General features: G+C 48.9%; 2 protein-coding genes across 10 annotated transcripts in view; one reads left to right on the top strand and one right to left on the bottom strand.

Moving 5' to 3' along the window:
• Positions 1-3,954, top strand: part of CACNA1D (calcium voltage-gated channel subunit alpha1 D) — a 299,481-nt gene extending 295,527 nt beyond the window's left edge. For 5 of the 6 annotated variants that reach the window (XM_039867426.1, XM_039867431.1, XM_039867429.1 and 2 more), the window contains 2 exons: positions 567-887; positions 1,395-3,424. In XM_039867426.1, the coding sequence (XP_039723360.1) occupies positions 567-887; positions 1,395-1,688 (615 nt within the window). In that variant the 3' untranslated portion in view covers positions 1,689-3,424. Of the gene's footprint in view, positions 1-566; positions 888-1,394 lie in introns of all 6 variants that reach the window. The other variant, XM_039867427.1, reaches the window with a different exon arrangement.
• A 90-nt stretch (positions 3,955-4,044) lies between these two features.
• Positions 4,045-14,417, bottom strand: part of CHDH (choline dehydrogenase) — a 32,326-nt gene continuing 21,953 nt past the window's right edge. For all 4 annotated transcript variants that reach the window (XM_039867435.1, XM_039867434.1, XM_039867436.1 and 1 more), the window contains 7 exons: positions 11,938-12,697; positions 11,292-11,443; positions 10,717-10,846; positions 10,081-10,215; positions 8,727-8,869; positions 8,193-8,295; positions 4,045-7,462 (listed from right to left, as the gene is read on the bottom strand). In XM_039867435.1, the coding sequence (XP_039723369.1) occupies positions 7,044-7,462; positions 8,193-8,295; positions 8,727-8,869; positions 10,081-10,215; positions 10,717-10,846; positions 11,292-11,443; positions 11,938-12,670 (1,815 nt within the window). In that variant the 5' untranslated portion in view covers positions 12,671-12,697 and the 3' untranslated portion in view covers positions 4,045-7,043. The remainder of the gene's footprint in view (positions 7,463-8,192; positions 8,296-8,726; positions 8,870-10,080; positions 10,216-10,716; positions 10,847-11,291; positions 11,444-11,937; positions 12,698-14,417) is intronic.

Here is a 14,417-nt window from a genome sequence, read left to right as displayed (position 1 = left end):
CTTTGCCCATGGGACTGTGCTGGTGACAAAACTGGGCCTTAGGTTTCCCCAGTGCAGAGTGGGAACACCAAGGCGGATCTGTCGCGGTGCCACCATAGGTAGGAGAAGCAGGCTTGTACCCAGTGCTTCTGGACAAACGCTGGCCGTGTGATGCGCGAGCGTATAGGGAACCAGCTGTGCTCTCCTGAGAGTGCTGGAACCATTAGTTTGCTCTGAATGCACTTGCGCACTTAAACCAGAGTAAGCTGGTGGCGTGTTCACGCACCACAGCATGTACGTCGTCCCTGATGCTTGATTGCTCTGAAGTAGTTTCATGAATTAGCAACTGATTCCTGCTTAGGAACGGTCATATGAAATGCATTGTGGATTTTGGGAAAAACAAAATACAGTCTGCTAGAAATTTTTACCGCCGTTTCATTTAACTTACTCAGTGTGCTCGGGCCCTTTCAAAGTCCTTGTTGAGGCCACCCCTGTAAAACAGTGCCTCGTGCTTGGTCCATTTTGAGGAGGCCCGAGGCCTGGACCTCTGAGGACCTCTGGTCTCCCCACTTCCCCTTTCTCCTCAGATCATGGCAGTTGCAGGCCTAGATTCAAGTAAAGCGCAGAAGTACTCACCGAGCCACTCAACCCGGTCATGGGCCACTCCTCCAGCGACCCCACCACACCAGGACTGGACGCCGTGCTACACCCCCCTGATCCAGGTCGAGCAGTCGGAGGCCCTGGACCAGATCAATGGTAGCCTGCCGTCCCTGCACCGCAGCTCGTGGTACACGGATGAGCCTGGCATCTCCTATCGGACCTTCACACCAGCCAGCCTGACTGTCCCCAGCAGCTTCCGCAACAAAAACAGCGACAAGCAGAGGAGTGCAGACAGCTTGGTCGAGGCAGTGAGTATGGCTCACTGGTATGCCACCCGAGGGCAGGCTGCAGACACAGCGCGGTGGGGAGTCATGAGCACTGCACAGAGCAAGTGGTGGCTCGGAGGGCAGACGGGTTCCGGAGCAAGGCTGCCTTGCTTCTGATCGGGACACCACCCACTTCTTAGAAGCAAAGAGGCGGTACATAAAACCAGCACCACTGCTGAGTCTCATGAATTTAGCTGTACCTAGGATTACGTGTGCTGTTCCTGCAACTATTAGCAGTTTATACGAAAATATTCTTCCCGTAGGGCTTCACTCTGGTTGGGCCATGTGTAGTTTTTGAGTTCCATGACATTACAAAGCCAAAGCCATTTTCGTACGTTTAGTTACCATGTATGAGATCTAGTGAACATAACTGGCTGGGTCCCAGAAGCACATCATGCTGTTATGACGTGCTTGAGGTGGGTTTTCTGTCATCCTCCCGCCTCAAAATCCTATAATGCATTCATGCCACTGATCCTCTTTCCTCTGCAGGTCCTGATATCCGAGGGCTTAGGACGATATGCAAGGGACCCAAAATTCGTGTCAGCAACAAAACACGAAATTGCCGATGCCTGTGACCTAACGATTGACGAGATGGAGAGCGCAGCCAGCAACCTGCTTAATGGGAATGTGCATCCCCGGGCTAACGGGGACATGGGCCTTGTCTCAAGCAGGCAGGACTATGAGCTCCAGGACTTCGGGCCAGGCTACAGCGACGAAGAGCCAGACCCCGGGAGAGAGGAGGAGGACCTGGCGGATGAAATGATATGTATTACCACCCTGTAGCCCCCAGGGAGGGGCAGGCTGTCTCTGGCCTCAGGTGGGGTGCCAGAGGGTCAGGGAACAAGTGCCTCATAGTTAGGAAAGTTTAGGCACTAGTGTAAAGTCCATATTCAATTAGACTTTTGTACAAGTGACGTCATGCCTCAAGGAAGCCATAAACCTGGTAGGGAATAGCTAGCTGTGCACATGTGCTCAGCCCCAGCTGTGGGAAACAGCAGGTCCAGCCCTCTCGCAGAGGATGGGCGCCTGGCTGAGGGCGGACAAGCCCTGCCCTCTCGTTCGGAGTGCACCGAGGCACTCACCCAGGCCCACCTGCCCACAGGCATGGTGGGGAAGGTTAAAGGTGATGACGATCACCATACCTGTGTCATTACCTCAGCCATTGGTCTAGCATATCAGACATCACTGGGCCCAGCATATCCATTTTTAAACCCTTCCCCGCAAAATACACTGCTTCCTGGTTCCTGTTTAGCTGTTCTGAAACATAGTGTGTAAGTCAGGACCTACGTACCAGCTGTCATCCTGAGAAAAGCAGGACCTTATAAACGAGGTTTTCTGTTATGTGACGCCAGTTTACATGAGAGAGCATCACTCAGATGGTCGGTTTCTGACTGTCCGGCTAAGGGCAACTGTAAACTGGAATAATAACGCACTCGCAACCAGGTCAACTTAGGTACGCTAGTTTGTTTAAAAATTATAGATTTACTGTACATGACTTGTAATATACTATAATTTGTATTTGTAAAGAGATGGTCTATATTTTGTAATTATTGTACCGTATTTGAACTGCAGCAATATCCATGGGTCCTAATAATTGTGGTTCCCCCCTGAAATCTAGGAAATTATTAGTATTTTTACTCGGACTAAACAGAAGTTATAGAAATAGAGCCAATTCTCATTTATTCAGTGAAAATCTTTTGGGGGTAAAAATTTTAAGTTCAAAAGAACTTGACACTACAGAGATTTTTCTAAAATATTTTGAGTCACTATAAATCTGTCTTTACACAAGATATACCAGATGACTATTTGTCGTCTTTTCTTCAGGCAAAAGCTCTATGATTTGATAGTGTACCTTTTGATTCACCATGGGTTGCAACTGTCTTGTTTTCTTTATGCCCCCCCCCCCATAAGTTCGTGGCAAGAGTAGGTCAAGCTGGTTACTCTGACCCTGTGGCATTCACAGTTGCGGGTTTTCTTACCTGCTCCCCACAGGACATTTTCGCATGTCTAGTGCAGGAATAATCGCACAAGTGGATGAAATCCCTCTGCTCATGTTTCCTGGGAAATGGTGGTACTGCCTGTCTTAAGAAATAAGGAGTGCTGGGGCAGGGAGGACAGGGGGAGCAGAATGAAGATCCGTAGGACTAAAAGGCCGGGGATAAATCGTATTGTTGCCTTTTTACAAAACAGTGCTGTACTGTGTGTTCTCTCTGAGGGCTTTTATATGCAATTGAATGAGGGCTGATGTTTTCATTAGAATGCACTCTCACTCTGATTGTACTTCCTGATGAAAACCCACTTTTGGATCATTAGACCCATCGAGGCTTCCTTTTCTGTTCACAGAATTATGCTGACTTTGTCAAGTTACCTTAGCAGGGATTCTCTGCAGTCAAACAGGTAGCAATTTTTGGTTTAGATTTTTAGATATTACATAGACAACCTGTTAATCAGTGTTTTTTTTTTTTTTAATACTTTGTTGTGAAGACCTTACCTCTTCTTAAGACATTCTTACTCCAAATCCAGGCAAAAACACTTCAAGGTTTGTAAATGACTATTTCCTGAGGTAAATTCTTTTTTATTAAAATGCAAAATGTTCTTCATAATAAAACTGTGTAATAATTTTATTATATTTAGGAGCTCTCCTTGCAAAGAGCTGGCGTTCGCCAGCGAGAGCTTCAGAGGGGCGAGCACTCTGTGAGGGCAGTTCTGTCATTGTAATTCTGTAAATACTTTTTCTTATCCTCGTGGCTCCTTCAATGCCTATGGTAACCTAATACCAGCTGCAGAGAGCACTGTTTCTCCTTAAGGGCTAAACCACTGTTATCATCATCTGGGACTGTTTCTCTTTTAGGTATTGGTCTTACTGTGTGGCTTAACATCGCCAGTCCAACACTGCCTACCAGGACTGACTTTCTGGTATCGGCAATGAGGTTTTCCAGTCAGTACTTAGAAACTGGCATTTTTACAGGCTGCACCTCTCCTAATATCTGTCTGCTTTAAGTCTGGTTCAACCTCTCATCTAACATTAAATTTTTCTTTGTAAGAAAAATTTGAAGTTGTAGAGCATGGTTTTTTCCTTTGTTTTAGGAAAGTTTTAAGATTAAATGTCTTTCCTTTTGGTTCCCCTTCCACCAAAATGTCATTCTGTGGTGTCTCTAGGACTAGTACGTTGTTTCTTTAATCTGTTGTGTTTTTTTTTTTTTCTTTTCCATAATATCACAAAATGGAAATGGCAGTTCTGATTTAACTATCAATGAACAAGAATCTCCTTAACAATTGTCTCTGTGATTTCCATCCAGACTTGGCCAGGCGCTGCTTTCCAGCTCCAGTCCAAGAGGTTTCAGAATCAGCCAAGGCCAGGAAGGGTGGGTCGTGAAGGTCCCGGAAGCGTCTCGGTGCAGTGTGGTCTTGACCTGCTTGATGAACCAACCTACTTTATTGCTGCCCCCACGCATGCGAAGGAAAACTGGGTGGTTTATTTCATGTTTTTTTTTTTTTATAGGCTGCACCTCAGTCGTAAGTGTCTTTGCCAATTGGCTGCTTTCCTACAAAGCTTTTTATTATGATGGGTGGCGGTTTGTCCTAAAAACTGGTTAACGATAGATTCCAACTACGCTTTCCTTTGTTGAAAAAGTTTTTTCTTTAAAATGATATTCCTTTACTACTGGGAACTTAGGAGGGCAGGTAAGGAGGAGGAACAGGCCTGGGGCCCTAGCTTCCAAAGTGGGAACGAAATTGAGTGGTTATGAGGATGCCCCGGGGAGGGGGGTGGGACGGTGGCAGGAGATGGTAAGAGAGACTGCCTGGGTCTCAAGGCAGGGCCAGCCGAGAAGGGTGTGTTTGTGTGTTTTCTGATTTTTAAGAGAAAAGAATCTAGGTATCAGATCTGATGTTAAGTCAGTCAGTGGAAATATGAAATGACCTTTGGGTGGAGGAACATGGTTTGGTTGGAGAGAAAAATCTATTTGAATTTATGGAAATGATGCTGTCTGCACTGGAAGCTGAAAGACAGCAGCTAAGGCGCCAGAGTTCCCCCTTCCGGGACCTGCCATTTCCTGGTCACACAGCAGGCAGGCTGCTCCTATACCTGCCCATACCTGCGCGATCTGTCCCTTATTCTATCGGGTGCCCTCAGGGCAGTGGAACTTTCAGACAGCTGCAGCACTCAGCTGTCAGGCTCCAGTGAGAAACTACAAGTCACTATTCTGTACCGTGTCTGAACCCCAACAGTACAGTTTTCCACTTTGACTTCTATAGGTCCTGGATATATGAAGCTCACGGTCTTCTCTTTTGGAACTTCTATGTATGGCTAAATTGTGTGATTATAGGAACAAGACCCTCATAAGCATGACTGGGAGCGGGGCCAGGATCTAATTAAGCCGTACCGGGACGCATTATTTTCATTAACTTACAATATAGCCACAGCAAATCAGCCATTGTCTCAGAGGCTGAGAATACCACAAAGAGAGATGGCAGAACTGAATGGCTGTGTCACCTGCCATACCCGCACCAGAGGAGGTCGGTATAGTCACAGTCGCCTGGGACCCCCCTACACACCTAAGTTGTTAGTTCTTGGCTCTCAGAGCAGTGGGGTTGGCACCTGTGCTCCTTGGCTGTTCTTTTGCCCTTACAGGTGGCTCCAAGACCCAGAAGATGATGGCTATGGACCAAGGCTGTGGGACAGGTGGGGAACCTCTCTAGGCAGATTTAGAATTTTCTTTCTTGATCCTCCCTTGGAACCGAAAATAAAACAGGATACAGGTAAGATTTAAATAAGAGATGTTTAAAATTTTTAAAGAAATGAGATGTATGATGGTCTTCTTCTTTCCATCTTTTTTGGAAGGTCTTTCTCAGAAACATAAGTTATGGCTGCCAAGCCTCCAAGCCACCTCAGTTCATTCTGATCCTGGGAGAAGCTCTGAATGTACCATTTTTCTCCCTTCTTTATTCTGGGCCTAACAAGGCAAATTTCCATATAGTGCTTCTTTTCTTCCCTGCCATGGACGGTAGTGTTGAATATCTTCAGAAAAATCAATCCAAAGTGCATTAGTTTTCATTATCTTGTAAGGACTGTCTGAATAAGGCATCTCAGTTCAAAAATAAATTACTGGATTACATTATTGAATTATAAGTTTAAAGATCAAAGAACTGTTTTAAATGCTACTTGTATTGTTTCCCGCCCCCCCTCCCCCAACTCAAATATTTGACAATTTATTCTTTCAATTGCATTTTTATGAGATCAGGGAGCTACTTTTACTTGACTGCTTTTTTCATCAGTCTCAGCTCCATCCTCGTCTGTTCCCATGGACATCTGGAGAATAAGAATCAGCCAGCTTTGTCCAGTGCTGAGTCACTTCCCCAGGCCAAGGATAAAGCATCCTCTCCGGCTAGCTGCTTTGGCAAGGAGTGGTGGTCTGGTATGTGGGGTTTGCTCTGGGTTCTAGGTTTCCCGGTAACAGGAAAATCTTTTAAAATGCTAACTCGTGAAACCTGTGGTAGTAAAGAGCCTCTCCAGACTCTTCTCTCCTTGAACAAGGTCCAGAAATCCTTTCGCCGGGCTGATCGTGTTTAATAAGAAGCAGGGGATCAGACAGGTGGGCCGCAAGCCCCTCAGAGTGACCGAGCTGAGCACCCGTTCTTGCCTCACTCCAGGAGTGAAATGGAGTAAAACCGAGAAGCGGAAGAGAAAGGAGAAGCCTGTGCTTCTAGCAGGCAGCTCTCTCGCTCCCTATTACGTGACTCCTGGCCTTAGCCACAGCCTGAGATGGAAGGTGGCCCCTTGGAGAAGGTCATGCAGGTCTGGCTGACACCCAGCCTCTGTGCTCTTTCTTTGAGGGGCTTGCCTTCAGAGGGAGGCCTGGGAAGGCAGCAGGATGCTGGGTTGAAGAGCACCACGGAACATAAGACAAGGCCATGGCAGGAGTTAACCATCCTCCACTGGCTTTTCCCAAAGGGCCCAGAAAAAAGTGCTGGGAAAAAGGATCCTGATTTACTGACCAGTATTGGTCTTATGTCTTAAATTACCCAGTCCTCTGCCACTGAATCTTAACTGTCTAGATAGTTTCAGGAAAGAACATTGGGAGCAAGGGCTGTGCTGGCCCTCTTGACTCGTTGGGGGCTTCTCAGGCAGTGACCGCTTCAACGCTGGGTGGCCAGGCTCTTGGGTTTGTACACAGGGACATCCTTGTCCCAGAGTGCAGGCAGCCCCTTAATGATGTCGGCTGCCTTCTCTGCAATCATGATCGTGGGGGCATTCAGGTTGCCACTGACCACACTGGGCATGATGGAGGCATCGATTACCCTGAGGTTTTCCACCCCAATCACCCTGGCCTGCGGATCCACCACAGCAGTGGGATCGGAGGGCTGGCCCATCTTACAGGTGCACGACGGGTGGTAGGCGCTGTCCGCTTTGGCCCGCACAAAGGCGTCTATCTCTTCATCTGACTGGACGTGGCTTCCTGGCTGGAGCTCTTTCCCCCGGAATGGTGCCAGGGCTTTCTGTGCAAAAATTTCTCTGGTCAGCTTCACACACCGACGGAAGTCATCAATATCAGTTTCTGTTGGAAAGAAGAAATAGGTGAGACTCCACCTCTTTCCCTGCTGGCCTTGCTGGAAAATTCTAGGCTTGGAGAGGCTTGGTAAGCTGCACAAGGGGAGACAGTTCAGGACATAGAGGTCTATGCCATCATTGCTGCTTGTCATCTGCCCATAGCGGGTTACATTGCAACCAAGCAGAGTCTCATAAAGCCCAAACTGACGCATCCTAGACAGACACAGCTGGCCCCAGGGTCAAATTGGAGATCTGAATTTTCTTATCTATAAAGTGAGAATAAGAACACGTGCCCTGCATCTGCCACAGTGCGGCCGTGAGTGTCCCCATAAGCCATTACTAGGCTGTGCTCATTTTTGCTGCAAAGAGGCAGGCCCAGGAATGTAATTCACTTTTAGAGGACACTCAAGTCACAGCAGGAAAAATGATCTGTGAGCTATGTGTATACAGCCAGAGCTCCTTGCACCTCCTGGTGATTGTTCTGAAAGCTACGAATCTCTCCTGTGTAAAATGACGTCCCAGGGTTACTTCAAGTGACCCAGGACACTACATAGCAGCACGTGTAAGTTTATAGCCTAGAATGATGGGGTGGAGGGGGGACAGAAGGAAACTTGTGTCTCAGAAAATGTGGTTCAGGAATAAAATTCAGGTACAAATATGAACCTCATAAAGGCATTCATTTAATCAATGACCCAGCAAGCCCAGGCCTGGGAAAATAAAGGTGGCTGGTGAATTACCTGTTGACAAGTAGTTCGGTTGGATCACCGGGTGGTCCTGGGGGTTGGCACTCCTCAGTTTGAGCCAGCCCACACTCGTGCCCCGCATGGTCCCCGCATGCACCTAAAAGAACCCGGAGGAAACGGTGACCATCGCCAATCCCCAAACTCGTTAGTACAGAGAGGTCTTCCTGTGGGTGAGACTACATCTGAAGTCAATTAAGAGCAGATACATTTTAGCATTTGCCAGCATCTTACCCACCCTTCCACAAGTGATCAAAAACCACCTTGATGAATCACTCCTGGCTTTATACCTAATTGTCCAAAACTTTCAGGGGCTGGCAAATCCCTTGGCAGAGTCAGCCTCACCGATCCATTTCTAGTGCTCAGGACCTAGAGTATCTACTCTGATCTGGGTGTCGGTCTCACCTTTCCATGCATCACACTGACTGCCTCTCTCCACTCAGACACAGTGAGCGGCTGGAGAGCACAGGCTGCTGGACCCTCTACCACCATGAAGGCCCTGCAGTGGGGAAGATGAGACTATGTGCTCACCTGGTAAGCCTCCTGCTGGGTAGGGACCCGCCCATGGTCGATCACTTGGGACGGCAGGAAGTGGAACTGGATGTCCGGGTGGGGGACCCCAGGCTGGCTCCGGATGAACCCCCCTGTTTCCAGATGGGCTGTGGCTCCATCCCCTGAGAATCCAAAGAGTAGTATAGTAAATCAGGGTGTGGCAGGAAGGCCAGCTTCTTCTCTCCTGGTGCCTGGACTCCATTCTACCCTCTTTCCCCAAGGTGGGCTCATCCAGCACCATGGTTTTCGATTTCAGCTACGTGCCAAGGTTCTTCAGCTTGGCCTCTCCCTTGACTCCATCACTGCAGACTCAACTGGAAGGCCTAATAACGTCCCCCGGGCATCCCTAACCTGGCCCATCCTGTATGCCTGGTGAGCTTTCACGCAAGGCAAAAGGCAGAAGCTTGAGCTGTCCCTGCTTCCTCTCGTCCTCATCACCCACTAGCCCTTCGGAAAGTCTCATTGACTTTAGTTCCAAAATCTACTTGAAGCCATCTACTTGGCATTGCCACCCACGCCCCTGCCTCAGTCCAAGCCCAGATCACCCTTAACTGGTGGTTCCAGAGGCGTCCTTGCTGGGACCCTGGCCTACCTCAGTGCCCCCCTGCAGCCAGCCCTCAGGATCAAGCCCTCTCCCCTCCAACCTCAATGTGCTACGGTCTCCCTGGCCCAACTAATTAGTTGCCTAGTCCTAGGGCCTTTGCACATATTCATCCTGCCTTTCAGGTCCCCTGCCTCGTTTAATTAACATCCTGATCTTTCACTGTACTTAAAATTTAGCCTATTTACTTGGTTCTTTCCATTGTCTCCACTACAGTGGAAACTGCCCAAGGATACCTGCCTTACTGACACTTCTCTCCCTCTACCCCACAGCACAGAGTAGATATGCAAGAAATGTATGCTGAGCCAATAAGTAGGATTTCAAAGCACCATTTCAAAGCACCATTTCCTGGCCAAACTTGGTGCTCTGAGACTCAGCTAGAAAGCAAATGGAAAATGCTAAGAAATAGATGCTGATTCTATAGTCCAGGACCAACTACCTTTTCTCTTGGCTCCTTAGACCCTCTGAAGGTATCTGGCACAAGGCCATCTCCACCCATCTGTAAGGAATAGCCCTTGAGGAGTCTTGGCCTGTGCTATTGAGTCTGGTCCTCATACCAGCCCATCAGGCAGGAACTGTATAACCCCCATTTTGCCGATGAGAACACCGAGGCTCAAAGAGCTGAGGAAAATGGCATAGCTCAGCTTCAAACCAGCAACCTGGGGCAGAACCCTTGCTTGTTACCTCAAGAAGGAAACCATCTCTACCAAGGTCATGGGTGATCATACCTACCTGTGAACTTCCAGAGCCACTCCAGACCAGTCAGGACCCTCCTCAAGGGCTTCTGTGCTGAGTGGAGGGTGATGGGGCGGGTGCATGCCTGCTGGATATATATCTCCAGGTGGTCTTGCAGGTTTTGGCCAACTCCTGAAATGGGAGGGAGTAGTTAGGAAAAGACTACCAAGAGGGGTTTAGCTGGCCTCTCAACGTCTCCCTGGTTTTGAAAAATTCTCCCCTCCCCAGGAGTACTGAATTGGTATCTTTAACATCAGAACAACTGGTGAGTCCTGAGGATGGAAAACACAAGGGCTTGAACCCCTCCAGCCATAGAACTTGCCTTGGTGACCTGCCCAAGCCTGGCCCAGCAGGCTTTATGGACAGATCCTCCCTGCTAGAAGAGGCTTACCTCTCAGTAGGATAGGAAGGCCAGAGAAGAGAGGGAAACAAGAAGACTTGGGGTCTTCAGGGTCCCTGTGGAGGGGCGGGTAGGATTATGATGCATGAGGGACTTTCGGGTTTATGGGATGAATGTGACAGTTTTGGGGAGCACCAAGTCCTGTACCCTCCCACACTCCGTGCTAATAAAATACAATAAACTGTTTTATTTAGCAGAGACACCCTCTGGCAGCAGTGGCGAAGGGAGCTCACCTGGAAGGTGGCACACCACCGGGATGCCTAGTTTTTTGAGGTCATCTGCATTGCCGATACCCGAGAGCATGAGCAGCTGCGGAGAGTTGATGGCGCCTGCACTCAGAATCACCTCCTTGCTGGCATAAGCCTAGAAGAGGCAGAGGGCCATGCAGGTCACATTTCCCTTCTCCAAAAGCCAGACAGAACCCTGAGGACATTGCCTTGGTGTGACTTTCCCAAGTGAGGATCCTGCTCACAGGCCCAAGAGTGAAGAATAGTATGCTTAGGGTGCTGGTGTGTGAAAGCATCCCACATAGGCAGCTATGGTGTACAATCATAAATAAAGCATGGGTCATACTCTGATATATTCTGCAATGGCCAATAGTAACGATGGTCTTAAAAACAGGATCGTAGAGCTTAAACGAGATGAATTAAAGCAGGCACCCAAATGAGCGGTTTTAATAAAGCAAGACGTGCCAGATCTTCACGTGGGATGCAGAACAATCCTGACACACTGCTAAGTGGAAAACAGATAAGAGCATGACTACTGCCCACTCCCTGCCATCTGAACCGCCTGGTGGTAACTGACTTACCCTGTAGTTCTGGCCATTCTTGATATACTCCACGCCCACTGCGCGGGTGCCTTCAAACAGCACCCTTTTCACAAATGTCTGGGCCTCGGCTGTGAGGTTGGGACGACTCAGTGCCGGGTGCAGGTACGCGCAGGCCGCACTCCAGCGCTTGCCTGCAGGACAGAGCAAGATCAGACACAGCCCCTACTTTCCCCTGGCACTTGCACAGGGAGAAGTGGGAAGGGGCTGGAGAAGGAAGGAATCTGCCCTGCCCCTGACCACGTAAGCCCTGCCTTCAAAGTAAGGCTGAGACCAGAAGACCCAACTGAAATCCATATCGACTTTAGGTCTTATGGATGTTCTGTGCCTCAATTTCCCCATCTGTAAGTCTTTAGTGGACTTTGGGCTGCTTGGCCAGAAAGCTGACTTTCCATTATCCAAAGCCAGAGGCCCAGAGAATGCCCAGGTATCCCCAGTCCCAAGTCATTTCTCATTGCCTAGGGGTTGTATTCTGTGGCCCAGAGGGGGTGCAATATGTCACATCCCCTGTACTTCATACCAGCCCGTTTGTCCACACTTACTGACCATGACGGGAGTACGAGGGATGGGGCTGATTTTTTTTCTTAAAGGAGGAACCAGGGATATGGGGATGGGAGTCTCACGCTACCTTCGTGGATGGTCATGTCCATCCAGCCGAAGCCTTCCTGCTGGAAGCCGTTCATGTCCTCAGTGAGGGGATAGCCGGCCTGCTGTGCAGCCTCCAAGAACGCTCGGTGCAGCTGGTGGTTGGTCCTGCCCCGCGACACGTACAGTGGGCCTTCGCCGCCTCGGTACCTGTTGGCGCCCAGCTCGTGGCACTGTGCCTTGCGGAAGTAGGGCAGGCAGTGTGCATAGTCCCACCCTGTGGCGCCTTCCCGGTGCCAGCGGTTGTAGTCTTCAGCATGCCCGCGGACGTAGACCATGGCATTGAGGGACGAGGAGCCTCCCCACACCCGGCCGCGCGGCCAGTACAGCACACGGCCGTCCAGGCCTGCCTGCGGTTCTGTGTGGTAGTACCAGTTGTACCTGCTGTTGCACAGGTTGGCCACGAGGGCTGCGGGCATGTGGATCATCCACGAGAGCCGCTTGCTTCCTGCATACATGTCCTTGGGCCCGGCCTCCAACAGCAACACACGTTTATCAGTGTCCTCTGTGAGCCGCCGGGCCAGCACACAGCCCGCGGAGCCTGCACCCACTACCACATGACTGTATTCATCCCCACTCCTGAAGGCCTTATTGGCTACAGCACGGATGCCTGGGGGCCCCCGCTGACCCCTCAGGGCTCCCCATGGGCTCAGGTGCCCTCGCCTCCAGCCCCGCAGGATGCACCACATGCTTCTAGGCCAAGTCCTCATATCCATGGAAGGGAATGTGATGATTTACTTTTCCTAAAACAGAAAAGAGGCCTTGAATTTTTAAAACTCAGCATGCACATGCAGAATCATCCCAAAGCTGGGGCAGCCACACTGGTGCAGCAAAGGTCTCCTGCAGGCTCACCAAGTGGCCGGCCCAGGGCTGGGTGGGGCAGGCCTGCCTGGTATGTCCCTGCCCTGAGTACCTGGGAGGAGGGAGCAGAAGTACAAGCAATTATATTAATACTGCAAGATCTGTGCTAGGACTGACAAGCGCAGGGCAGGGAGCACAGAGGAGAGGCCCCTCCTCAGATCTGGGGAGTCCCAAGAAAGGCTTCTCTGCAATATCTGTGCATGAACTTGGAGGCTAGGCAGGTGTCCATCTGCTGGAAATTAGGGGAGGTAAGGGCTTTTCAGGCTTGTGCTCATTCCTCATCCATTGAAGATAGTTGCTGAGTCTCTACCATGCGCCAGGCATCATTTCGTCTCTAGCAATACACAGAGAACAAGACATCTGCCTTCAAAACTGATGGTCTGGGGCTGAGAGGAGGACTTAAATAACTGACGAAAAGTCCTGGTGAGAGGCTGGAGACTGTAGAGCTCAAAGTCTTTGATTTTAGGGTCATGGTATGCACTAGAGGATTTCTCAGCAGGGTATGGGGTCAGAGCTACAGTCTACAGCTATAACTCTGTAGAGTGCTAAAGTTTTACCAAAGAAATGCCAGTAGCTTTTGGAGGGTTCTTTTGCAACAAAGTTCAGATCAATCCCACATGCTCAGTGCACCGAGGTGGAAAATAATTTCCCATCATTACCTGCACTGACCAAGGACATTTGAAAAAGCCCCACCCATGAGGCTAAGGCACACAAGGCTTACCCAAGACTGAGGCTGTAACAAAAGGAGAGAGAAATCTCAAGAAATCCCCCTGCCCCTTCCATGAGCCTGCACCAAGTAACAACAGCAGCCTACCACTGGAGGCAGGCTAAGAGGTAAGACTGCAAAGATTCCAATCTCCACAACCCCCAAATCTCATTCATGCAGGCACAGGAGGAAGAGGCAGCAGGGCCTCCTGAAAGCTAAGTCTGGAGCAAGAACACTGATAAGGCCTCATACTAGTCCATGGTGGCAGCAGCCCACTGCTCAACTCATCACTAGGTTGGTTCAGCACTTCATACTAATGACCTGATAGAATAAAAGGCATGCCCATTTCCAGGCATAGATACTATCTACCTCAGTTTCTATTATTTTGTTATACACAAGATCCAGCATGAAATTAAAAAATTGAGATACAAAAAAGGAACAAGAAATGACTCATTATCAAAAGAGAACATTGTCAACAGAAGACAACTAAGGGATGGCCCATCCAGATGTCAGAACTATCAAAGACTAGTTAAACATTTTAAAAGATTTAGTTGAAAAAGTAGACAACATGTTGAACAGATAAGCTATTTTAGTAAAAAGTTGGAAACTATAAAGGGAAAAACAGAAATGCTAAAAATAAAAACATTAAAGATGAATAATTTGACTGGATATAGCAGAGAAAATAAGTAAAAATGGAAATCAGGTAAATAGAAATTATGAAAATGGAAATATGAAGAAAGAGTGAAAGAGAACTGAGAGCTATGGGATGATATCCAACTATCTAAAGTATACATAATTGGAGCCCCAGGGAGGAAGAGAGGAAGAAAGAGGAAAAGGGAAAAGGAGAGAGATAAGGGGCAGAGGGAAGAGGTGGAGAGGGGACAGAAGGAGAGAGA

The sequence above is a fragment of the Pteropus medius genome, unplaced genomic scaffold (genome assembly GCF_902729225.1).
Source record: "Pteropus medius unplaced genomic scaffold, Ma_sr-lr_union100, whole genome shotgun sequence".
Classification (NCBI taxonomy): domain Eukaryota; kingdom Metazoa; phylum Chordata; class Mammalia; order Chiroptera; family Pteropodidae; genus Pteropus; species Pteropus medius.
The sequence above is the reverse complement of the archived record's forward strand: the minus strand, read 5'-3'. Positions and strand labels throughout refer to the sequence as shown.